General features: G+C 44.5%; 1 protein-coding gene across 1 annotated transcript in view; it reads right to left on the bottom strand.

Annotated features, from left to right (window-relative positions):
- Positions 1 to 273: 273 nt before the first annotated feature.
- The window catches only part of LOC142559216 (uncharacterized), a 44,696-nt gene continuing 19,834 nt past the window's right edge, over positions 274 to 25,135 (bottom strand). Inside the window, exons 4-5 of the mRNA XM_075670845.1 lie at positions 23,391 to 23,482; positions 274 to 950 (exon numbers count right to left, since the gene is read on the bottom strand). Coding sequence (XP_075526960.1) covers positions 23,391 to 23,482 — 92 coding nt within the window. The 3' untranslated portion in view covers positions 274 to 950. The remainder of the gene's footprint in view (positions 951 to 23,390; positions 23,483 to 25,135) is intronic.

Here is a 25,135-nt window from a genome sequence, read left to right as displayed (position 1 = left end):
TTCTGTAGATACACGTCATAATTACATTCTGCATAGGTGGAGTTTAGATAAAAATGTAAAAGTTCAATGAACCCTGCTGCTGATGTACCAGCAGCATTTTGAAATGCGACAGACCCAAAGCAATCGATGCTGTCTTCCACACAAGCAAGCAACTGGTTATGAGGGAGCGAATAGCAGATCGTTTACGTCTACAGACATGGCAGTCATGAGCTTGTCAGAATTATCTGCTAAAAATTCTACAACACTTTCTGAATTCTTTACCACAAACGAATTGCGGATGTCCAAGAGATTTAATTTTTCTTTCAGAAGACCGGCAACAGTCTTCTGCCAGGAATCACATTGAGGAATGATTGCCCTTAGAGGGCATCCCACTTTGTGAGATTTTGCGGAAAACAATACCTGCAAACTGTTTCTTTCACTATTATCAACATGCTTAGCTAGAAGGTCAAGGTTTAGGCTGTTGCACAGCTTTTTTGTTTTTGTCTTCACCTTAGATAATGCAACTTTCCGCTGCTTCTTGAACAGAGACGTGATAGCATCCCTTGCCTTGCTGATAAACTGCCTTTCGGGTAAAATGACAAATCCCCCCTCTTTGTCTGCGAGAATAATACAAAGGGAATCTTTGCGCAGATATTCAGTCACCTTGCGTATAGGCAGTTTGGACACTTTGGGCTTGTTGTAGGGCAGCACATCCACGCCATCAGAAATGCAGGCGGCCCTTTCACCCACCGCTGCACGTCCGGACACTCGCCACACATAAGACAGCAGTTGCGGAGCACTTTTCTTCGTTTCAAAAGCATACTTCGGGCCTAGGCGCAGAATCCCTTGTACGTCATTCGGAAGAACATCCCCATTGATTGTCCGGATCTCTCGCCAATCTTCTCTTGGCTTCCAAAGAAGGCTGGCTCTCATTATGACCAACGTGGCTTGCCATAAAAATCGAAGCATGGCTGATTCGAAAAAGAAAAGGAGCAGACTGTGTTAGTACACTTTCAACAATTCTTTCTGACAAGGAAATTGCGTACCTGGACGGTAATGGCGTGTGCATGCATAGAGTGTGATTTATCCTTCGTATATTTGTATCTTTTGTATCTTTCCACCTGCCTGCTTCACTATATATATGCCTCCGTGTTTCAATAAACGTCAGTTGAAAGTTAACGCTGTCCTGTGGCTCTGTCATGTCCCTGTCTTTTTGAATTGCGCTAAAGGCTTTGCCATTATGAGTAAACTGTACCAACTAGCCCAAGAATCGGCATTGCCGAGATCTTGGTGTCCATACCCAGCTGCGCCTGCCTGCACGGCGCGCCACGCATTAGTGAATGCGCTAATCTTTCGCACTTCCACGCGTTGTCGCGCATTGGGGCGCGGCTTCCACAGCCAGGCACGTGCAAGAGAGAGGTCAGTGCAGAAGTGCAATAGCGAGCTGCTGCTTGTGCGTGGATGGGCAGTATGGTGGGCCGCTGCACGCAGCATTGAGAAAGACCAGTATTGCTCGACTATGTATTCGGCGCGGGGAAGCGGGAGTTTTGAACTGCCGCGCCGAACAAGTGCCGAACCCCACGGAAAGCGATGTACTCGGCGTGCAGCAGTGCAATATTTTTGGATTTCGGAGGCGAATATAGTTCGTTATATCCACTGGCAGGACAATTTCACTTCGTTATAACGAGGTTTTATATACATGAATCTCTATGGGGATTTTCAGGGGGATATTTATTACTGCGTTATGCCGAGTATTACGTTATATCCAGTTTCGTTGTAACGAGGTTCGAGCGTATTTCCAGTCGTTATTGGGCCTCCGAGCTTTCAAGCTATTTGTTAATAATCTTGACACTACCTATTGTGTTCTGTACCCTTTTATCTTAATTACATTGAGCTAGCTACTGCATATGCACACGCTAATGAAATTGCCAGAAACTTGAGATAGCTAGCTTACCTGTTTACCTTAATAGAACAGCCTTTAAGAATATTTAATTGAGCAAAACAATTTTATAGCATTAACTACATTGCGCCGTGCAATGATTAGTTACATAGCAGACAACTGAACGAGCAGGCGTCAGTGCCAAATCATCGCAGTGTCCTGCTCCTATGCGAACCTCTTGTGTGTCATGGTGTCATAGCACATATACAACTCCTGCGAAACGAAACCAAAACTGGTTTGTAGAAGAGCTGTCGTAAGATATTTAGGGCGCTCCGAGTCTTGGCAGTGCTATTTTTTCTGGCTATTTGAGGTACAGGATATTCACTTAACACAAAAAATAAGGAGTCAAAAAGGCAATGTCAGTACTCCTATATTCCTGGTTAATTCAGAGAACTGTCCAAAATTTGCTTGGCCTGCCATATATAATATGCTGGTTATAAACAAGGCTCTCAACTAATTCAAACTTTTTGGCTTTCTGGGGCAATGCAGCACAGCCATAAACTGCTGATAATAGAGCAATCATAAGGCATGAATAGTCAAAACAGGCCCCTGTTTTTGTTCAGGCTGCTGTGTATGTTGATGGTTGCCACTATGAGATGATGCTACTGACTCATACCTATTCTCTTTGTACATGTGTTCAAATGCGATGGGATATGTGTATGTATGTCTTCATGTAGTACTCAATATTCTACTGTGAACCATATTTAACGTCAGATAATTTCTAACTTCTGATAGATCAAATGAAAATATGTGATCCCCGAGACTTTAGGTGGAAGCCGACTACATCCATGTGTTGGATGCAGTTTACATCCATGCACTGACCAATCACTGCGGCTCCCGCAACATTGCCACCTTTGAACTCTGTCGACTGGCAAACTAAATGACATACTAAGTTTGTGTTAGGAGCTATATATTTTTTATCGTATAACTCTATTTTCAGTCTGTACGCACATAAGAAGTACCATTACATTCCGTTTCCACACGCAATGACTCCCCATGCTGTCTGCTTGATAAGTGCTCCTTCAGCAAGAGTCACTGCAGACCACCACTGCTGCTTGTACATTTCTGTGATATGTAAACTGACGTGAAATTTTTAATTTTTGGATACTACTGTGTGTAAAAGTTGCATAACCTTTGATCGTTATGGAGTATGTATGTATGTTGTTGAGTTGCAGTTGCTGTGTTGTATAGTCACTTAGTATAATGGACCTCTAGAGAAGTGCTGCAAGTGCGATATGCAAACTGCAAGTTTTATTTCTGGCTGCATCTGCTTGCATTCCTGGCTTGTGTGTGCCTTTGCCAATTTGGAGTTTATATATTTTGCTAATTCTGTGTACAATATGCTTCTATAAAAGTATTGATAATTTGTGAGTGTGTTACTTAAGTGAATATCAGATGTGTCCATTTCAGCTCCAGACGGCACCAGCTGTTGGTGCATGTAGATGCATGTTTTTGTCCTTGTTGAGCTGAGCTTTGTGCATGTGCATCTTTGATACAGTGTTAACCTGTATGTGTGATTTTAGAGAAGTGTTACAAGTATAATGGGGATATTAGTACAAGGCGAGTTGGCTTTAGCTCCTACTTCAACAGCTCTTGACCTCTGGAGCCACACACGTGATTCGGTTGGGGTTCTTATTGTGCTTCTGCATTTCATGGTCTGCAGCGTGAATGCAGGAAGGCAGACGTGGGGATAATGGTTGCCATGAATATCACGATGGGCAGCTGGCCACACAGTGTGAGTAGATAAGGTAGCGCTGGTAAAAAAAAAAGAGAGAAGATGATGAAAAAATGCAAAAAGGTTGAGGGAATATGCAAGCACTAAGGAACACTAAATTTAGGGACTAATGAGAGAAACACTAAATCTGTTTAAACTAAATCTATTTCCATTAATCTTGGGACACTGGGTTTGAATATTCGAAGATAAAATGAAGGTAAAAGTTACAGTTTTAGAATTTCACGCCGCAAAGCATATTCTCATAATTGGGCTGCGTGGGCTCAGTGAAAGTTCCCAAAGCTTGCCAAGTTCAATCTTTCACTCTTTTAGAATACAATGTCCATTTTTCCGACATGCAGTAAGCCAGGCCCTTGCGGGCGCCGTAAAAATCCATGACGTCATGGCAAGCTGGTGCAGCAACTTCAAGTCACCACGTGTATTTTGTTTTATTGCGATAGCAATTATGTGGGCACACGAAGCGAATTTTCGTCATCGGCGCCGCCGTGAGGTTCCGTATGTGCTTAGGTATATGTATGCTATATGCCATGCCATGCAACATGACATGCAGTATATGCTGATTATATTGTCACACCACTCTATCACTAAAGTTGCTCATACCAGGTCTTACAGTCTTCACAAAATTATTCCCCAGAATTTCGAGAACGGTAGCCCACAAACAGATGTTATGAAACGAAACAGTGACAGCACGTGCCTTTTATCTTAAATCTTCTCAGACTTAAATATTAAAAGTGTGAAACAATGACGTAACTCAAACCTGAAAATGGTCTAATTTTATTGCCACGGCTGTGCGCTAACTACCTCAGGGATCGGCCCAGGATAGAGGTTTCAAACGTACCCGATACGGAAAAAGTGGCGGTAAAGTTGCTAAGAAAGACACTGACTTTAATTCATAAACATAAATGAAATTGTCCGATGACAGGATTCAAACAGGATCCCTAGCACAACAGCTCGTTTTTGCTTAGGCAACTTACGTTTACTTCATTTAATTCATCAAATGTAGCTTCATCGTAGCTTCATCATTGTAGCTTCAATTAATTCAGCTACGAGCCTTACACTTCGTGTAATATTCTAACACGTAGCTATCGCGTTCATTGCCTTGCCCTTATGGCGAAACTGTGATATATTTGCTTCTTTTCTCGCGTACCAAGCCGCTTCCCATGGCATGAGTTTTTTTTTATTGTAGAAGGGTAATTTACTAATACAGGTGAAATCATTTCTCTTTGGTATCCCTTTGTCGTCAACACTAAATCAGTTTACACCGCTCGACTATTCCTTAAAAAATATGGCTTGCACAAAAGAAACAATGAAAAGTGGCATTAAATCAATTTATAATCGTGTAGTATTGGTTGAAGAAGCTGCCTTCATTTACTTGGTGGAAATGCGTTGACTACTAGCGAAGAAAATGAAGGCCCAAGTTTCACGTTTTGAGCTGCGGCGCCGATACGTCGGTGTTATGTCACGGATTTCAAGCTGTGTGCGTACGTTTGGTGCCGTTTCCATGCAGAGAAAATTCTCGAAACTTGAGTCTTAGCAACATAATGCAATAATTTATTGACAAAGTGCTTATTAGTCCCGCGCAGAAGCTCTCAATATCCTGACGAAGGTTATAGTACGGGAACTTCGAGATGGTGCTGTCACTTGTGTTCCAAGCTTGTGTCTTTCCTAGCGTACCATCTCTCTGTGCGCGGTGTGATGTTTATAAGCTAACACAAGCATAATTTATTAATGTAGATCAACTTATTTTATTTTCATTGTTCCTTGTGTTGTGTCTATTGTGTTTAGTTTTATTGTTCCTTTAATAAACAATAAAAATAAAGACGGAACAATTTTAACGTTAGGGCTGAAGCACCTCTGGTATGCCAGTTTGACGTCACAGATCTCGAACGCTTTTTCTTTCTCCTATTTGGGCCATTTTGGCACGCCAGACATTCTCTTAACTTGCTAGGTTGAGTGTTTGGTTTCTTTAGAAGTACATGAAATGTAGTCCTTGTTTACACATATATTCAGCGTGGACAATATAGGGCTTCTTTATATTGCGAATATGCTGCAAGGGCAAATTAAGTTGGCCATGCATTCTCGTACGTTGCGCGCTGGACACAGTGGTGATCCCTTGTCCGTTTAATTTTAAATAAATATTCGGTATTGCTGGCATTGAACTGCGAGCCTGCGATTGAGTGGCCTCCTACGACACTTACTTGACCCACGGGCTAGCACTGCTCGTGCGTTCCACGCAATGAAGGAACGTTTAACCTTCGTAGAAGACAAGTGTTAACAAGATAGTTTAATTAGTGTGAATGTTGCGCGTTGGGGCATGTTTTGAGTACCTTGCGTGTCTGCTGTGACGTACAATCAGCAGCAAAAGTTTATGGGATTAGGTTTCCCCTGCGAATGGGAATTCCTGCACTGTAAGGCATGACACTTCTAATTTAATGAATCACTGTGTAGGTGGCGAAGTCTATTCTGGAGCATTTAATTCGAGGCTATGTGACCACACTTCGCCAGAATTCAGCTTCTTGGCAGATCCTGCGTCCCGGAAACGTTTGCTGTTGATGGTACACTGGGGGTAGAATTTCATTTCTCATCATTCCAGCCTCTGCCGCCAGGCAAAGTGCTCCAGGATTCATTAAAGGGGACACCAACTTAAAATATTAAGCCGAGTTATATCGATCAATTGCTCGACTAGAAGCATATCATCCTTTTCTGTGTGCCAATATGTGTGACTTTGTTCTGTAGAAAATTGTCACCAAAGGTCATGCTGTTGCGCCCTGATTTGAACCGCCCACGCCGAAACGGACGAGTTGACGTAATCACCAAGCTCTGACGTGAGGTATCTTCGAACGCGATTTTCTTCATCCGTATGCCCGTGAATCGGCCACTGTTGGCGTCACATGAAATGGCGCCATAGGCGAAAATAGGTGGCGCCGCTGCGATTTTCCATTTTCCTAATTTTCTCGCTTATGAAAGCTTTTTTCTTGCTACGAACGACGATTTCTTTATTACCGAATATACACAGACCTCTCCAGCTGTCAAAGCCCATGAGGTCATGGCGATTTATGCGGTGACTCGATGACGGCATCACGCCAACCACGTACATACCTGCCAACCTGTGAACATTAAAATTTGTAACTGTTCCGCGGACGTGATGGAAGGGGGGAGGGGGGGCAAGAGGGTAAAAACAAGCATCTTATTGAAGTTTTCTGGGAGCGCAAACATTTTATGGGATGCATATGCACCTTTTTAACAATTATTTATCTTTAGACTGTCAAGAAACACGTAATTTTCAGATCAGTGACATATTCAGAGAGTTTGTTGTTGCAGATTTCACCTGCTTCAGGAAATTCTGAGAACAAGCTTACTCGAAGCAAGTATTTTTATAGTATGTGGTAGAGTTGACTGGTGCTGCCACAAAATGGCGATACAGATACTATCACAATTTATTCCTTTGGTCATCGGGCACCGCCTCATTCTTCGACACCTTTAAAACTTTTTCGCGGACGGAACCTCTCTTTACGAAACTTGACGTAGCATTTGTAAAACCATAAAGCGAACTCAAATTCGTAAACTTTCTGAAAATTTTGGGAGAGTTGGCAGGTATGCATGTGTACCTGGTGTTTCTGCGAATACATTAAGTAACGTTTAAAATCGCCTGTGTCAGATAGTGCAATTCTAGTTCTTGAGCTGATCTCCTTGAAGTGGCAGGCATTACTTGCCCGAGAAATTGAAATGCATAATCTACTAATTAAAATTAAGTAAGTTTTAACTAATTACTTTACGGCACATATTGGACTTCACAAATTGTAGCCTGTGAGCCTGCAATGACCACACGACGTCTTTACTGCACGACAGCGTCTCGCCATGCCTCTATGTATTGCTTTGAAACTCCAAATGAAACCCCATCGCTCAGTCGTTTTGTCTTCGACATATGATGACATGCAGTGCTCCATATATTCATGAAATCTTACCCCATCGTTGAACTCCGTATAGCATGCAGGCTTTATGCGAGCGAGAAAAAGCAGTACCGTGCCGTTCCATCGCATATTCTTCGAGTCGCTCATCCATAGCAAAAGAAATTTAAATAAAATGTGCTGAGCAACAGTTGACAGCTTGACAACTCGCCGGAAGCCGTGACACTTCTTGCGCGCACGCACTGACATATCGACGTCATGCAACCATTGCGATAAGTACTAAAGTGGCCGACGTCGGCGATAACTGGGTTTCTGAAACTTTGCTTGAAGTGTCCAGTAAAGGACACAGACACGGAAGTTCGTGGAGATAAGTGAAACGATAAGATGTGGATTACGGGAAGAGACTGAAATGGTGAACGTGGGGTGCTTTCATGGCTATCGCTTCCGCGCATTGCATTGGAACTGTGCACCTCAGTCGTCGACTCTTTTCTGTTTGTTTCCATGGTGATTTGGCGTATACATCCAAAATGAGTCACTTTTGCCTAGAATTTATTTCTCAGTGAGTGTGTCTTTTTAGTATGAAACCCCAGATCATACTCTCCCTGTGTGCAAAATAATTGCAGTGTAAAAGTGCACTTCATGCATATGCACGGAAGCGAGAGACCGATTTGAATAAAGTCAGTTTTAAAGGAAGAAAAAGAAGTTTGCTGCTTCTTGCGTATGTTTATTCATTGTCTTAAAATTTTTTGTTGTTGCTAATATTGGAATGAAAACAGAAAATAATAATAATTAAAAAGCATCTTGCGTACAACTATGCAAGACTTGCAGAAAAAAAAAACACATGCTGAAAAATCACGAAACCCAAATTATAAAGCGTTTAAAGCTTCCAAATACATTCTTGGCATTGAAAGCTTACGTATAGCACTTCGTTTTCTTGAATTTGGTGAAATTGTGAGTTACAAAATGCTGTACTTAATTTTGTATAGTTATTTGCAATATATCGTTTTCGTAAGCGCTTCTCTATCGGTATGCGGTCGGCTCATACCGACGGTAACAGACTGCAAGAAGGCGGTTTTGTGTTCATATTGAAGTGCGGTGCAAGCAGAAGCCATGATGTAGGATCGAGAGTTCCCGGAAAGATAGCGATAGGCATTTGGCGGGCATTCTCAGATCGTGAACAGCAGGTTGGCATTATCCCCCAAAAGAAAAGTGCATAACAGCTGTGTCTTACGAGTACTCACGTACGGGGCAGAAACCTGGAGGCTTACGAAAAGGGTTCTACTTAAACTGAGGACGTCGCAACGAGCTATGGAAAGAAGAATGATAGGTGTAACGTTAAGGAATAAGAAAAGAGCAGATTGGGTGAGGGAACAAACGCGAGTTAATGACATCTTAGTTAAAATCAAGAAAAAGAAATGGGCAGGACATGTAATGAGGAGGGAAGATAACCGATGGTCATTGAGGGTTACAGACTAGATTCCAAGGGAAGCATGGGACGGCAGAAAGTTAGGTGGGCGGATGAGATTAAGAAGTTTGCAGGGACAACATGGCCACAATTAAATTAAATTATGGGGTTTTACGTGCCAAAACCACTTTCTGATTATGAGGCACGCCGTAGTGGAGGACTCCGGAAATTTCGACCACCTGGGGTTCTTTAACGTGCACCTAAATCTAAGCACACGAGCGTTTCCGCCCCCATCGAAATTCAGCCGCCGTGGCCGGGATTCGATCCTGCGACCTCGTGCTCAGCAGCCCAACACCATAGGCACTGAGCAACCATGGCGGGTATGGCCAACAATTAGTACATGACCAGGGTAGTTGGAGAAGTATGGGAGAGGCCTTTGCCCTGCAGTGGGCGTAACCAGGCTGATGATGATGATGCGTTTCGTTGTATTGTATAGGAGATCCAGAAAGGACTGGTCCAATTTAATGTGGCAACGTAATGCTGCATGGTAATTACTTGTGGTGTTTAAAGAAAGCTTGTGAAATATGAAATAAAACCACGTGACTACACTCATGCGCTATTGTATTGCAGCGCTTTCAACCGTGCTTCACATGAAGGAACTGTGCGCGCGAACCGCGGCGAAGTGAGCGGTCACGGCTCTAGGCATCGGCTTCAAAGTGCGTCAGCATCTTTGGCGGTGGCGCAGGGAAAGGAAGTGCCGTCGTCCCTGGTAAGCGATAGGCTCGACGCTCGGTTGAAGGCGGCAAACCATATGTCATTGGTTTCATTCAGCTGCAGCTAACCTATTTTTAAAATCCTTGCTTCATGAGCCATTAGAGCTTGAAGCTACCTGCTCGTGAATTAGTGAAGGTTCACCTTGGTTTCTTTAGGTTATCAGTTAATTTTCATTCATTTAGTTGTGCATTATGAGTGCTGTGTTATGCCAAAGACGCATGTATTCTGTTCACTTTTGTAGGTAACTAGGTGTGAAACCACGAAAGATATTATTGTAGTGTCCGGGGTTGTCAATGAAGCCAGCCCAGTAATGTTCTGTGTTGCAGCAAGACTTATTTGCTTTGAGTTAACATATATTTAACCCTTTACCTACCGAGTTATTTTGAAAAAAAAAAACCGTTTCTAAAGTGCCAAGTTATTCCTAAGTGCTTGGAATCAGCACATTAAATTGCCTTCATTAGAATTGTGGTGCTTTCATGTCGCCACTATCAAGCACAGATTCGTTTCAACATAAGTGTTCTGCGAGCTTCAGCGCCGTTGGAGTGCGCGTCTCGCGTTACTGTGACTCTTTAACGGCCTAACCGTTTATACCGAAATACCGCTTACAACGGAGATCGCTTACTGTACCGATTAATTTTATGCAATGATGGTTTGCCGCAGTTTACTTTTCCATCTTCAACTGTTTGTGCGCTTTCGGGTGGCAGGCTCCATTTGGAGTTCAACTCCAAGACATGGACGTCCTCATCCCTCCGTGTACAAGTTGCAACCTTGGGTCGTCAGAGCAGCGCCGTCAATTTCCAAGCGATCTCTCTTTTTTATTTTGTGCAGCGTGGAGTTTGCTGGTTTCTCTGCATTCTTAACCTGCACCTGCCAGCATGTAATCTATGTTTTTTATCGCAGCATATGAGGACGCTTGCCTTGTGTGAGCTGGCTACGTTTTTCTCAAGTTCCTCGTCGTTTTTTCTCCTTGCGACAGTCAGTCAGCACACCTTCGCTTTTTGGTTGAACCATATTGACACGTGTACATGTTTATCTTTCTCGGGTGACCACGTTTCACCGCTTAACAAATGTTATCACGCAGCGCAGAACGCGCCTGCATGTATAGAAAGTTTCTGGAATGTTATGGACGGTTCCATCCGCTGTCTGTCACCGAACCTTGTGTAATCTGATTGCATGTATGCGCGACGCGAATAGTGTAGAACTTTGTGGAAGACACGCGGGTCCCGGCGATTAGTCTGGAACATTCGACGATTGATGTATAAAAGCTTACGCGCTTGACCCGTTGATCAGATTTTCGACGATCGCTGACTGTATTCGCCGCTATCGTTGCGCTATAAGTTTAGCCTGTTTTTGTGGGCACAGGTTCGCCCAATAAAAGTTAGTTTTGTCTTTCACAGTATTGCTACTGTGTTCTTCAACGTCACCACCACGTGACATCTGGTGGAGGTGCTTTGCGTTCACGTACGGGACGCCACCACAAAGCCGTGACACAAGCCCGCACGCGGAAGACAACACCAACGTCGCCAAGAACCAGCGAGGTAGCCGCAGGCTGCAAGGACTGCCCCCGGAACACGGACTTTTGCCTGAGACGACCAGGAAGATCGTCGCCCAGTCAACCCGAATGGCAGCCCAATCGCCCCCATCGTGCTGCAGCAGCCCAGGGAACCTCCGACGTTCCGCGGTTCAACATTCGAGGATCCGGCAACCTGGCTTGAGACGTATGAGAGGGCCGCTGCTTTTAACGGCTGGAACAGCGACGACAAACTTCGATATGTCTTTTTCGCATTGGAAGACGCCGCCAGAACATGGTTCGAGAACCGAGAAGCCGCCTTAACGACATGGGACCTGTTCCGAAACGGCTTTCTGCAGACATTCACAAGGGTCGTACGCCGAGAATGAGCCCAAGCACTACTAGAAGTCCGAGTGCAGCTGCCTAACGAGACCAGCGCGATCTTTACAGAAGAGATGAGCCGCCCATTCGGCCACGCCGACCCGGAAATGTCCGAGGAGAAGAAAGTCCGCCTACTGATGCGTGGATTAAAGGAGCTAGGAACTTTTCGCCGGAATGATACGAAGACTGTCGATGAGTTTCTTCGCGAGGCCACTAGCATCGATAAGACACTAGAAATGCGGAACCGGCAATTGAACCGCCGCACGAACTCCACAAGGTATACGCCGGAGTTCAGTCACTGGCCACCGACGACCTGCGCGAGACTATCCGAGCGGTAGTGTGGGAGGCGCTACAGAAGCTGTTCCCGTTATCACAGCCTCAAGTGGCTTCGACTGCCGACGCCGTACGTGAGTAGCCCCAACACACAACTCGGAGTAGCCCCTGAATCGTCGCAGCCTCAGCCGCAAACGATGACACACGCCGCTGTAGCCCGCCGTCACGTTCCCCCTCCGCGCCCACGGCAGGGCCCAGTGACGACACAGTTCCGTCGTCCACCACCACCCCCGCCGCCAGCACGCCAACCCGTCACCCCACGCGGCATTCCAAGTAAGACTGACGTTTAGCGCGCCCGCGACCACCGATGCTTTGCTATCACTGCGCCGTGGAGAAGCCGCGCACATCTACCGCCGATGCCCATACCGGGAGATGGGACTCCGAGGGTTCGCCGTTAACGCGCCCGACCACAGATTGGCCAACCACGTCGCGATACCTCGCCACCACTCAGTGGAGCCCTCAACGACCGTCCCGTTCCCCGTCACCAGGTGTTGCGTACTCCAGGGTAGCGTATCGTACTGCTGCCGAGTTGTAGCGACGCCTGCCTATCGAAGCTCGCCCGACGTTACTATTGGGTAGCGTGGCGTTGTCGGCGGGCTGCAGGCATACGGTAGGCCATGGCGACCGGGCAAGGACGAGACGATTTCTAGTGCGAAACTTGCACGGTTTATTGAAGGGTTGATGAAAGATGAAGAGAAGAGAATGAAGTGATTAAAAGTACATTTTTTTATTGTTCTGTCCAGGTTCTGTTGCTGCCGGTTTTTATGTACGGGGGTGCGCCCCTCTGTCAAGCCAGTCATAGGCTTTTTGGGTGCACCCCTAACATCTCTGATGTTGAAATAAAGGTATTTGTATTTCGGAGCCCCTTAAATAGGCTCTCTACAATCATGGGAGGAATCTTGCTTCCGTCGACGTCACGTGACCGGCACAGAGTCGGATTGGCGGAAAGAGGGCCCCGCCTCCGGTTATACCACGCCTCTGGTGGTACCGTGCCTCCTGGAATTGTAGACGCTTCTCCGTCTCTTTTTCGCGTTGCTGGTTCGTGGAAGTTCTGTACGGTTTGACCGTTCGAGGAAAGGGTCCCTCTAAAGTCGCGCGCACGCACGCACACAAACACACACACACACACGCACACACACATACACACACACTCTCTCTCTCTCTCTCTCAAAAGAGGCCTGTAAACACCGCGGGGCTTCCGCCAGACCGGCAGACACTCGAAATAGTCATGGCGGATTAGGAAGTCACGCTTCATTTCGACGAGGCATGGTGAGTGAAGGTCCGTGAGAATAAGTCCTTTCTGCACCAGGTGCTGGATGCCAACCGTAGCAGGAGAAGAAGTGGAAGAAGGTCGGATGAGAAAGTTCTTTGTGCACGAGGAGCGGGACGCCAACAATAGCAGGCGAAGTCACGCCTCATTTCGACGATGCAGGGTGAGAGATGGTCGGTTGAAATTCTTTTCAGCACGTGGTGCCAGACGCCAACCCTAACACCTGACGCGCATCCTATGGGATTCACCAAGTTCCCCGACGAATCTTCGACAACTACGATTCCGCCGCAACTCGCGGCTGCGACGGAATGCTACGACCACGAGATCCAAACCTGGGCTGTCCAGCAGGTCTCGGCGGCTCTCGAAAGACGAAGGCCGAGGAAACCGACGGAACGTTGCCCCTCAGGGCGACCGACCGCGGGAGTAACACGCGCTTGAGATGAGTAGAGACGACCTGCTGAGAAGACGTCAGGGCCCGCGTCGCGGCGCCATTTAGTCATGGTGTCGTTCTGCAGGTGACTAAATAAAGTTGTTTCTATTTCTCTCTTTCTCTCACACCTATTTTGCAGCGCCGGCAGCCAGCGTCCGAGCGTAAACAAACTCGACCCCACTACGCAATGCCGGCACGCCTAGGGACAAACGCCTACAACATGCGCTAGGAAACCTAGGTAGAGTCATATTGTTACGCGTGAGAAAAACGAAGACCGGTGAATGTACTTGCGGTCCCGGGACAAAGAGCAAAAGCCCCCAGATTCTCTCTCTCGCGCCCCTGCGCACAAACGGCTGGCGATCCCTCAAACGGATGTCTCATAGGCGCTTGGGCTGGTTCCGGCCATAGAGTTATGGTTCTGGCAGCCTGCGGGCAGCCACAAGTGTAAAATTGAAGATGCCCACTCTGAGACTCAATTTGGCGATAGCTTCACGGAAGAGCGAAATATAGGCATGTGCACACATGGCGAAACTCGCTAAACTGTTGGAGTAAAAAGCTTTATGTATAGCGAAACACAACCCCACACATTCGCGGCACACTCTACTAATGCGTGCAGTTGCTGCCCTTGAGGAATGTTTTTGACGTGGGTTCGATACGGCTCTGCATCCGAGAAATTTATTGGATCTTTTTCATCACAGTAGGGCGGCACGTAACTGTAATTACTCAAGTTTTCGTCACATAAGTGCATTGAAGGGTGGCATACGCCTACTGGGAGGGACACAAGTTGGCATCAAAGATGTTCCCTTGAATAACAGCAAGGGCCGATATGGCAGACAGCTGGTGTTCCAAGTCGGCGTGAAAATAATTAACTGAAGAATGGTATATATCCAGTCCCGCATTTACACTGACCCATGTCGGCGAAAAAATTAAGGGGCTCTTTGAAGAGCGGCACATAAGTACACTTTGCCTCATACTCAATGACACAAGTTCGTCCCACGGTTGGTTTAGAAGCCTGTCTTTTTAGAACAGCTGTCCGAAGCTCTAACCACTCGACTATAGGCTACACCAACGCTACTAGAATCTGTTCTGGTAAGGTTGGGCTATACACGGGGACCAAGCATGGCGGGAAAATGGAGATATAGAAACAAACATACATATATGCATATATGGAAACGTAGGTAGCCCCGCAAACTGTGTCAGACATCCCAAAAATGCTAACGCATGAAAACACTGCTAGATAAGCACCAGTGCCGTGCGGAGGCTACATTTTAGTCGAAAAACAAAACGACCACGAATACATATATAAGAACTCATTGAGTCTTCGACAAATGACCGTGCCGTGGCCAAGCAATGCGAATTCGACTGCGGTGTTGGTAGGCGGTGAGTTTCATGTGCCTTCACTGCCGGTGGTTCTTTGTGGCCCGAGTTGGCCGAGCTTCCTGCGGGGGATCGGCCAAGGGATTAACGATGAAGCTTCTAGCAGGTTGCGCGCACTTGTGGAAATAACACAGGAGGCCACGGGCCTCGAACGTACTTTCGCCAAGCAGCGGCAACTTCGGCGCTACGACTCTGGTTAAAACTATAGGACTGGCGGAAAGACGCGAGTTCCGTGTGACCCGAGACGTAACGAATTTCCGGGCTGATATAAAATTCCCCTCCATTTTTCTCGAGTCTGCGGGATTGTGGTTGAGAATAATGTGGTTCCCGAAGCTGTCAGCAACACAAACCCATTTGTCTTCATAATCCTATCGTTTCATTTTCGGTTAATTTTCGGTTTCGGTATACGTGCCGTCTTTTTCAAACTTTTGAAAATTTTTCAAACTGGCTCATTCCAGACAGAAATATTTGAGCGCCGCAAACCAATACTGGATTTTTTAAGCGAAATTCCTTTCCGGCACAGCTTGAGGATCGCGTGGCAAATACGCCAGGTGCCTCGCCTTGTTTCTCTCTCTCTTTCTTGCTACGCGGCGCACTTTCGCTGATGGCCTCGCGCGTGAGCTGTTTTGACTCATTCTGCGCACTGCGCACATGAACACCTGACTGGCGGTATAAGTCAATGCTAGACGAACACTGAGGCAGAAGCAAGCGGATCACAGAGCATGATCGCGTGCTGGAACCCGGTAGAAAATGACAGTTTCGCTTTCTGCGCGCGCAACTGCACGACATGGAAACAAGCAAACGAAATGGAAATACGTGTCTCTTGATGCGGTACCAAGGAAAACAAAGGTACACAGACATCGCGTTTTCATATTTCGTTATTTCTCGAAACATTAGTTCCTCTTTTGAAGCAACAAATTAAACAAATAACTGATGTTGCCTCAAATAGTTCGCACAGTCACATGTAACTGTGAGCGATGTCACGGCCCTGCCTATGCATTTAAGTTGAGGTGATTTGCTAGAAACGTAACACCGCGTTTTTCTTGTAGTACTGAGAGTGCGTAGCTTTTTCCGTCCGTGCTTTTGTTAGGCGCTGCAAATATGTTGTGCGAGGACATTGCAAGCTCTTCACTACCAGTGTAAATCATGCTGATTATGGTTAGTATAGGCTTTCTCCGCTTGGCCGTCTCGGCAGGATAAAGGGGTGAACGAGCTTGTTGGCTCATATTGACTTGGAACTGCGTAAAGGGGGAAGTGCTCATTGATGGAAACCATTTCTATGTGTAACGTTCGTCCTGCTTTGTTCCGAAATTTAGTACAGGTTCCACTGTGATGTTTGCGCTTGAGAGCCTACCACACCATCAAATCAAGATTTATTCAACTTCATTTGGTACATAGCTTTTCATTTCCTGTCCAAAGTAAGCACAGCCTGCTTGTTGGTTGTTCAGGCAGCACGGTGAATCACCGAATGCGTACGACAAAACAATGAAGGCATACTAGTACATATTATGCATAATATACAAAATCATAGAGACATAATTAGCACTCATAAGTACAACTCAAGCAAAAATTAAACTAAGTGAATAAATAAACAAATAAATAAATAAATAAATAAATAAATAAATAAATAAATAAATAAATAAATAAAGGCCATCATAATAGCTTGAAATCAGCCATATCACAACTCACAGAACATCTTGGACGCACAACAAAGAAAGTAACCTTCAAAACGCAAGAGGCCATCAGTGATTTATCTGCAAAGATGAGCACCATTTCTTTATTGATTCAGTCATTTTTCATAACTGCGAGTCGGCCTAGTTGGAACAGATTCATCTTAAAACTTTTTGTGTGCAAACAAACAGGGAGGAAGAATGGGGCAACACAGGGACGAGCGCTTTCCTTGTGTTGCCCCTATTCACCGTCCCTGTTTGTTTGCGCACAAGAAGTTTTAAGATGAGTCATTTTTCGTTTAGTTTTGAAATTTCTAAACGCTTCTCCAAGTTCATTCAATATCTGTGGCACGTAATATCGCCTTATCCTTTTCCCATATTGTGTAAAGCATCGTGGCTTAATGTATATATTTCTGTCTTTCTTAGGGCGACGTTTTTCTTGACAGGTACTTTGAAATCCTTTGCATAATAACGACGTGTGAGCACAGTGTAATAAGATAGTTCACGCATTTCCAGTATGCCAAGCCTATTGTATTGTTCCTCCTTGTCAGCCTGTTCCAGCACAGTTCCGAAGTTTACATTGTCTACTATTCTTTTATATTAGGCGGTTTATGACTCCCATTTTGTGACCAGAACAAGTTCCATACAATGTAATAGCGTAGGTTGTAACAGATTCAGCCAGGGCCATGCATATGGTGCACCTCAAGTACATCGAAGTTTACCTCCTAGGTTGTACATCATCGCAGACACCCAGCTCTAAGCCTGTTACATATATACTGCACGTGATCATTCCATGTTATATGCTCATCAAATATTATTCCGAGATACTTGATCGCATCTTCAAATGGTATTTGTTATAAATTTGTTATTTATGCGTGTTTGACCAGTTTGCCATAAAAGCGTAGGACCAGTTCCTCTGCATAAAGAGATGCCAGCATCATGACGAAAGGACGAGGATAGATAAGATGTTCCGCGTTGATCGCGCGCGTTTCTGCATGGTGCTCGCTTTATTCGGGCGGGTATGTCACGCGCCTTGCGTTCAGTCAATATGGTACTAAGATGATCAAATTATGAAGCTGCACATACGGCAGTCGATTGGGTACACGCACGTAGACACATACACACTTCGAGCAGCGCAAATGCATACATGTTGTTGAATCGGCAATTACATAGTGCTGCACACGCGTGAACACATCGCCTTTGGCATGTACCGGCGAAATGTTCGTCGCAGCCATTTCAGGCTGGGAAAGTGTCTTTAGAAAGCCAAATAAAGGATCTGATCAATGCAATAGAAATAACTCGCGAAGCGGGTTGAACTGTGCAAGCCGCGACAGTGTTCTTGCTTACGAGTACAATGCATGGCAGTGGACGACGTAGCATTCAAACAAATCTCTGGCATGTATATAAACAGCCTGCACATTACGTATACGTTATTGGCGAGACAAATAATTCTGATTCTTCTGCTAGTACTCGACACTGAAAGGAATTTGTGCACCAAACTAGCCTCAAGAGCCTTTTAACTTGAAGCAGGCGGCCAACCCGAAGCCAAAAAACAAGCGTGCAGTTACGCACTGAAAAAGGACAAAAAACATCTGCTTCCACCTGTTTCATAACGTTCCATCATCGCTGCTAGCACAGCGCACAATAATCAAGCCTTAACTGCGGTAAAGATTCATGCGCAAACACCCAACAATAATTTTTAATGTCTCACCTCGTGTAACTCTAAGGGCGGCTTTTGAACGAACAGTCGAAATGCGAGCGCGGGCTACGAGAGAAAGAGCGAGCTGCGAGCAGGCGAGGAGAAGGAGATTCATTTATTCAGGGACCTTACAGTAAACTACTGCCTGTATATATACTCCCGCAGGGAGCAGAGTTCCGCGTAACTTTTCGGGCGCCGCTGGCACCGCTATTTGCCTAGCAGGCATGAGAGCAGGCATGAGAAGCCATGTTCATTACGATGCATTCAGAAACTATGAGGCATGAACAAGTAAAGCATACATGCTGATGTATGCTACGTGAAGCCATGGCTCCCATTCCAGTCGTTTACTTTTGCCAAGGCTGTCCAAGTCACTGTCCCTTCATGTGGCATTGCCGTGAGGGAACGCTAAATAGAAGGACTTTGTTAAAGTTATTTCGACGCATGCTGCTTGCAACCATTCGCCAACCTAATTGAGAATCACCGCTGCTTTGCATTCTATGTTGGGACTATTTTTCTCAGGCAGAACGATCAACGAGCCATCTCCTTGAATGAATGAATGCTCCGGCCAGCATTTCTATACCCAACCACCCCATGGCCACCCATTCTACAGAAGTGGACTGATGGGCGACCCCTGTGGGCTGAATGACACAGAGAAGGAATTGTGCCTGAACAATGCTGGAACAAGGCTGAGTAGAAAATACCAAACTACATGGTAACCAGATGGGATGGCGCGTCAATTATGCAAATAAATAAATTGGGCATTAAAAGCGCACCCAGTGGAAAGTGATGGACTTGGCATAGAACAGTTGGGCACACTTTTGTTTTGGTTTTGGAGATGAATCTAGTTTATTACAGTCAAATCTCGATATAACGAATCACACAGGACTGCCGAAGATTGTTCGTTATCTTGAAATATTGTAATGAAAACCTTAAGGCTATAAGCCAGTGGGCAAACCTAGGAATGAAAATGATGTATCTTGGCTGTAGACGTGTTTGCAGACATGCCTACTCTCAAATAAAAATGTTTCATTCACTTCAATACTTTATTTTAAGAAATCAGTTATTTTCTTCTGGTACGTTCACCACGCACGACCGGTTAGGAATGCATCTACATCTTTCTCTTTGCATAATACCTCCTTGGGTACGTCATTGCACCGAGCGATGAAAGTGCAGACTTTGTTCATGTGCACTAAAACATCAATGTTCGACACAATCTCATCTTCTGTGTTCGGTGACCTACGGTAGTCTTCCTTCGGGTCATCATCGTCACTGGAGATGTCATGAACGCAGCTAAAATTCTCTGCGGTTATCAGGTCCGCCGCCGTTAGTGCTGCGCTGTCACTCTCCACATAGTCGTCGAAAGAATAGATGATGGGCAGCAGTTACGCAACCTCGGTCCACTGGTCTCCTGGGATGTTGTCGCTCACCTCCAGGTCATCTTCAAGCTGCACAGGCGCTTTGACAAGCCCTGCTTTTTGCCATTGGTTGCTAATGGTTGACGCTTTCAAGTTCCACCAAGTTCCTGTGAGCATTTCCCCTGCCTGGCGAATAATGATTGCAGTTGCCTGCTTTAGGCGGAGGTTGATAATCAACAACTGCACAAGGCACTTACGAAATTCTGCTTTCACACTCTTCATAATGTCCTGGTCTAGGGGTTGCAGCAAGGCCGTGTAGTTTGGTGGCAGAAACTCCAAGCGAATGTGCGTCAAGCAAACATTCACAATGTAAGCAGACCAGTTGTTGACAACCTGTAGAATTATTCAGTCATTCCTCCTCATTTGGTTGTCGAGTTTGATGAGCCACTTGGAAAAGAGTTCTCTGGTCATCCAAGCTCGTTTGTTGGTGCGGTAGTCGTACAGTAACGACATGACGTTTTTCATGTAGCGAGGCTTCATGTACTTGCGGATTACGAGCTGTTTAATTTTCTTCATGCCTGTAGCATTGAAGCAGAGCAGGACTGTCGCGCAAAGATGCGGGTTCTTCGCTCCTTTGCATTGCTGCCCTTTGAAGTGCATTGTCCGGTCTGGCAGGAACTGATAAAAACATGCGGTCTCATCTGCATTGAAAATATCGTCTTTAGAGTACGATTCAGCCACTTCTAGAAAACGATCATTGCGACAGGAATCCGTGCCTTGTCAGTGTCAAGTTAATTTGTTCCTTTGGCGAAAACGAAAAATGGTCATGAAATGGTCACGATGGTTGATGAGGCAATGCCACAGGAACATGTCAAAGCTTTGCCATGAATTTCTTGAAGTTTGTGGGGAAGCAGTTGGCACTCGGCATGGTGATGATGATAGCTGCTGCACTCGTGGTTTCTGTTTCATGTGAGAGTTCCAGCGCTGTTACTTTTAGCCAAATTCGTAATACTGATGTTCCTCGGTTATAACGGGGAACATAAACTATTTGCATTATTCTGAAATATGCGCTGTATTGAAATTTGTAGTTCTGAAATATTTTTACATTGAAAATATAGGCACTAGGGCGGGGATATTTAAAATATTCGTAAATTTGAGAAAGTCGTTAATGTGGGGTTCGTAGTAACGAGATTTGACTATGTCCAGTGGCAGAGCAATTTCACTTCGTTAAAACAAGGTCTTAAATACATGGATCTCTATGGGTTTTTTAAGAGAAATTTCATTTCTTTTGTTGTAAGCATCATTTCGTTATATCCTGCTTCATCATAATGAGCTTCTAGCATATGCAATTTATTGCACAATATTGAAAACAGTTGTAAGGCTGATTAGCTCGCAGAAACAAAATACACAACTGGACTACAGGTGTATTAGCATATACTAATGTTTGGCATTGTGGTTATAATTACTCAACCTTTTAAAAGGACACTAAAGGCAAATATTAAGTAGATGTTTACAGTTTAAGTATCATTCCAGAAACGTCGCAACGCTTGTTTCGCGCAAAAAAAAGACTTAATTTACGAGAAAATTGCATCTGAAGGGTTCAAATCTCTTTCTCAAAATTCAAATCGCCTGCCACCCAACTGGGGGAGTGGTGATGTTGCATATGCCACCACCACCCTTTGCTGTCGTCAGTGAGTAAAACACTTCCGAGCAGACGGGGCTACTGAGCAAAGACAGTGGTGGATTTGCCGCTGCAGCTGCTTTTTGGTCAAGTGGCGTAGATTGTTCGAGCATCCCGTGACATCACATGGAAGCTGAATTCTCTGCTACTTGTAATTTGTGCAAGTTTCGTGAGCTAGGAAAACCAGCACAGCACTACGTGATAACCAGTCTAGTGAAACACGGAAGTGTGGAGAGTGCGGAGTCGTATCAAAATGAAGCCTTTCAACCGCCTGTGTCATTGTAAGGGTAATTTCAACGAGTTCCTTTTTCTAAAAGATGAGATAGAACTGGTCAAGTAGCATCTTATTTCGTCTTACAATACAAGGATGTTTTTTGCAGCGGATGGTTGAGTACTAGTGACAGAATTTAACTGAGCAGTGCTTTGGTCATCGGGCAAGTGCTTGAATGTCCCGGGGGAGTCTCTAACCTTGCTCTGTATTTACCTCAATTCCTCTATTATTAAAGCTCTGCTCATGATAATATTGACACCTTAGAGACTCTGGAGCACTAATCTATCATCTTAGCATGACTTAATATTTGCCTTTAGTGTCCCTTTAAGGACGAGACATGAATCCCCAGAAAAAAATTTTTCATTTTCTACCCAAATGTGCAAAACACATTAACAACAACAACAACAACAACAACAACAACAACAACAACAACAACAACAACAACAACAACAACAACAACAACAACAACAACAACAACAACGACGACGACGACGACGACGACGACGACGACGATATGAGGAGGAAAAAAACAGGCAGGATACTGGAAGTGGGCTTCACCCCAAGCCGCCTAAGGCTTCGTGTTTAATTTTTTATATACAGCTCTCATCATATGTGAACCACATGTGTCCATTTAATTTGCTTTACATCACACTGACCTGGAGAGGCAAAGCAGAAGGGTGGGTCTAAAAATTAATCTGTAGACAAATAAAGTAATGTTTAACAGTCTCGGAAGAGAACAGCAGTTTACGATAGGAAGCAAGGCACTGGAAGTGGTAAGGGAATATATCTACTTAGGACAGGTAGTGACTGCGGATCCGGATCATGAGACTGGAATAATTAGAAGAATAAGAATGGGCTGAGGTGCGTTTGGCAGGCATTCTACGATCATGAACAGCAGGTTGTCATTATCCCTCAAGAGAAAAGTGTATAACAGCTGTTTCTTACCAGTACTCACATACGGGGCAGAAACCTGGAGGCTTACGAAAAGGGTTCTACTTAAATTGAGGACGACGCAACGAGCTATGGGAAGAAGAATTATAGGTGTAACGTTAAGGGATAAGAAAAGAGCAGATTGGGTGAGGGAACAAACGCGAGTCAATCACACCTTATCGGAAATCAAGAAAAGGAAATGGGCATGGGCAGGACATGTCATGAGGAGGGAAGATACCGATGGTCATTAAGGGTTACGGACTGGATTCCAAGGGAAGGGAAGCGTAGAACGGGGGCGGCAGAATGTTAGGTAGGCGGATGAGATTAAGTTTGCAGGGACAACATGGCCACAATTAGTACATGACCGGTGTAGTTGGAAAAATATGGGAGAGGCCTTTGCCCTGCATTGGGCGTAACCATGCTGCTGCTGATGATGATGACATCACATGTGTGACACTGCTGCAGCTGGATATCTTGCATCGACACGTCTCCTGTGACCTTGCTTTCAAAAGACAGTGAGTCGCGTGCCAAACTTCTTTCGCGCCCAGTGTTCCTGCTCTAGAGCAACAAATGACACTTCCTGCCCGTCATTCAGTGTTGGCTGAAGATATTAAGCTAGAAAGTTTGTGCTCAATATCAAAACTCGGCCAGGAAGAAAAATTTTTCTGATATGTTGCCTGTAGGCAACAGGCATCAATAAAGGGTTAACTATTAATTTACACAATTATAAGTATAAGCTCACTTACCTAATTCACATGGGTAAAATAAAGAAGAGTAAGATGCGACAATGGTCTTATCGCCGCTAGTGCTAACTCTGCGAGGGCGAACGCATCACTCACTGAAATAAAAGAAAAAGAAATATGAGAATTTTTTCAAGAAAGTATCTCATTCACACTTGTTCATTGCCATGTAACGCTGATGTATGCAGGCACTGCACCAAGAACAGATATTGCAGTTCTGTAAACTGAACCCCTTACAACAGTCAAAGCGGACAAATTTGATGTATCCATCTATATTTTATGTGAATAGTTAAGATTGTTTACAAGGGTTTTGCAAAGGTTTTACTTGTGTATTAGTGGCCTATTTGAAAGCCATGTACAATAGATCAACTTTCTCTGCTTTAGACATACTATTAGATTCAATATACAGAATTGTGACATCGTTTTTTTGTAGCCGTGTTGTACACTTGATAGTTTGTTTCTGAAAATGTGTGACTGTCAACAATTTTTACTTAAAATGTTGAGGGCATAAATGAGAAATTCGCTACCAACGGTGTCTAGATTCTAACTTGTTCTTTTAAATGCAAAAACCTTATCAAATTTAGTGCAGCTATTGCGAAGAAAAAGTTTATCCTTTGCTGAGTATTTAGATTGGAGCCCCCGAGCTAGCACTTCCTTTTAATAACATGGGTCCACCTCGCCTTGTAAAGTGACGGGATTGAACACAGCGGCTCGAGCCAAGTTGTTTTTATATATGCATTACGTTCAGGAGTGTCAAGGTAAAACAAAAATTTAAGTGTGTGAACTCTGTCAAGTTGGAGAGGTGTGTGTGTGTGTGTGTGTCGCATAGAGGGAATTACTTGTACTTATTAATTGAATTAAAAAAATTAATTGATGGCAATGATATTGAATGAATAAACAACTTGCTACGGGTGAGGCACGAAACCGGAACTTCACGTCACACAGTATATCTAACAAATGGCTTATGAAACTCAACGCTAGCAAGTGCAAGTCGATGTGCATATTCTGCATGGTCAGCAATGGCAGTAAGTGTAGATATGGACTTCGAATGACACTTTGCTTGCACCAGTTAACACAAATATCTTGGCCTTCACATAAGTAATGATCTGTGTTGAAACATGCATGCTAATTATAGTACTGCTAATGCTAATTGCATGTTAGGATATCTTTGTTTTCCATAGTTCCTACTTCTGTAAAACTAACACTTTACAAAATTCTAGTTCAATCAAAACCAGAATACGCATCTGCCATTTGGGATAACAATCGAGCATCACCACTAACCCTTACTCTTGAAGTCATTCAAAATTGAGCAGCTCGCTTAAATTTTTCCAATTATTCTTGACATTCCAGTGTAACATGACCAAGACGAATATAAATTGTTTAACATGTACGGTAACATGTACATGTAATGTGTAACATGTACGGTACGTAACATGTCACACGTATGTAACATTTTTCGAATGTGTAACACGTTTTTCATACAGTGCAACCTGTATAAAAAAAAAAACAGTGGACCTGCCAGAACTTTCATTACGCCGCGAATGTGCCTGCCTTTGTCTATTCCACAATGTTTATCACTCCAACTATGTGCTGAAGAATCAACCTTATCAGTCCACCTTACTAAGTTTCATACCGATCTGAAGTTGTATCACAGATACACCTTCATTCAAAACAGCAGTCCACCTCACAATCACTCAACATTCTTTCTTTATATAGTTGCCTGCATATTATTTTACTTTCTTACCACTCCT

Source organism: Dermacentor variabilis, chromosome 10, assembly GCF_050947875.1.
Source record: "Dermacentor variabilis isolate Ectoservices chromosome 10, ASM5094787v1, whole genome shotgun sequence".
Classification (NCBI taxonomy): Eukaryota; Metazoa; Arthropoda; class Arachnida; order Ixodida; family Ixodidae; genus Dermacentor; species Dermacentor variabilis.
Note: the sequence above shows the minus strand (reverse complement) of the source record. Positions and strands in the feature narration are given on the sequence as shown.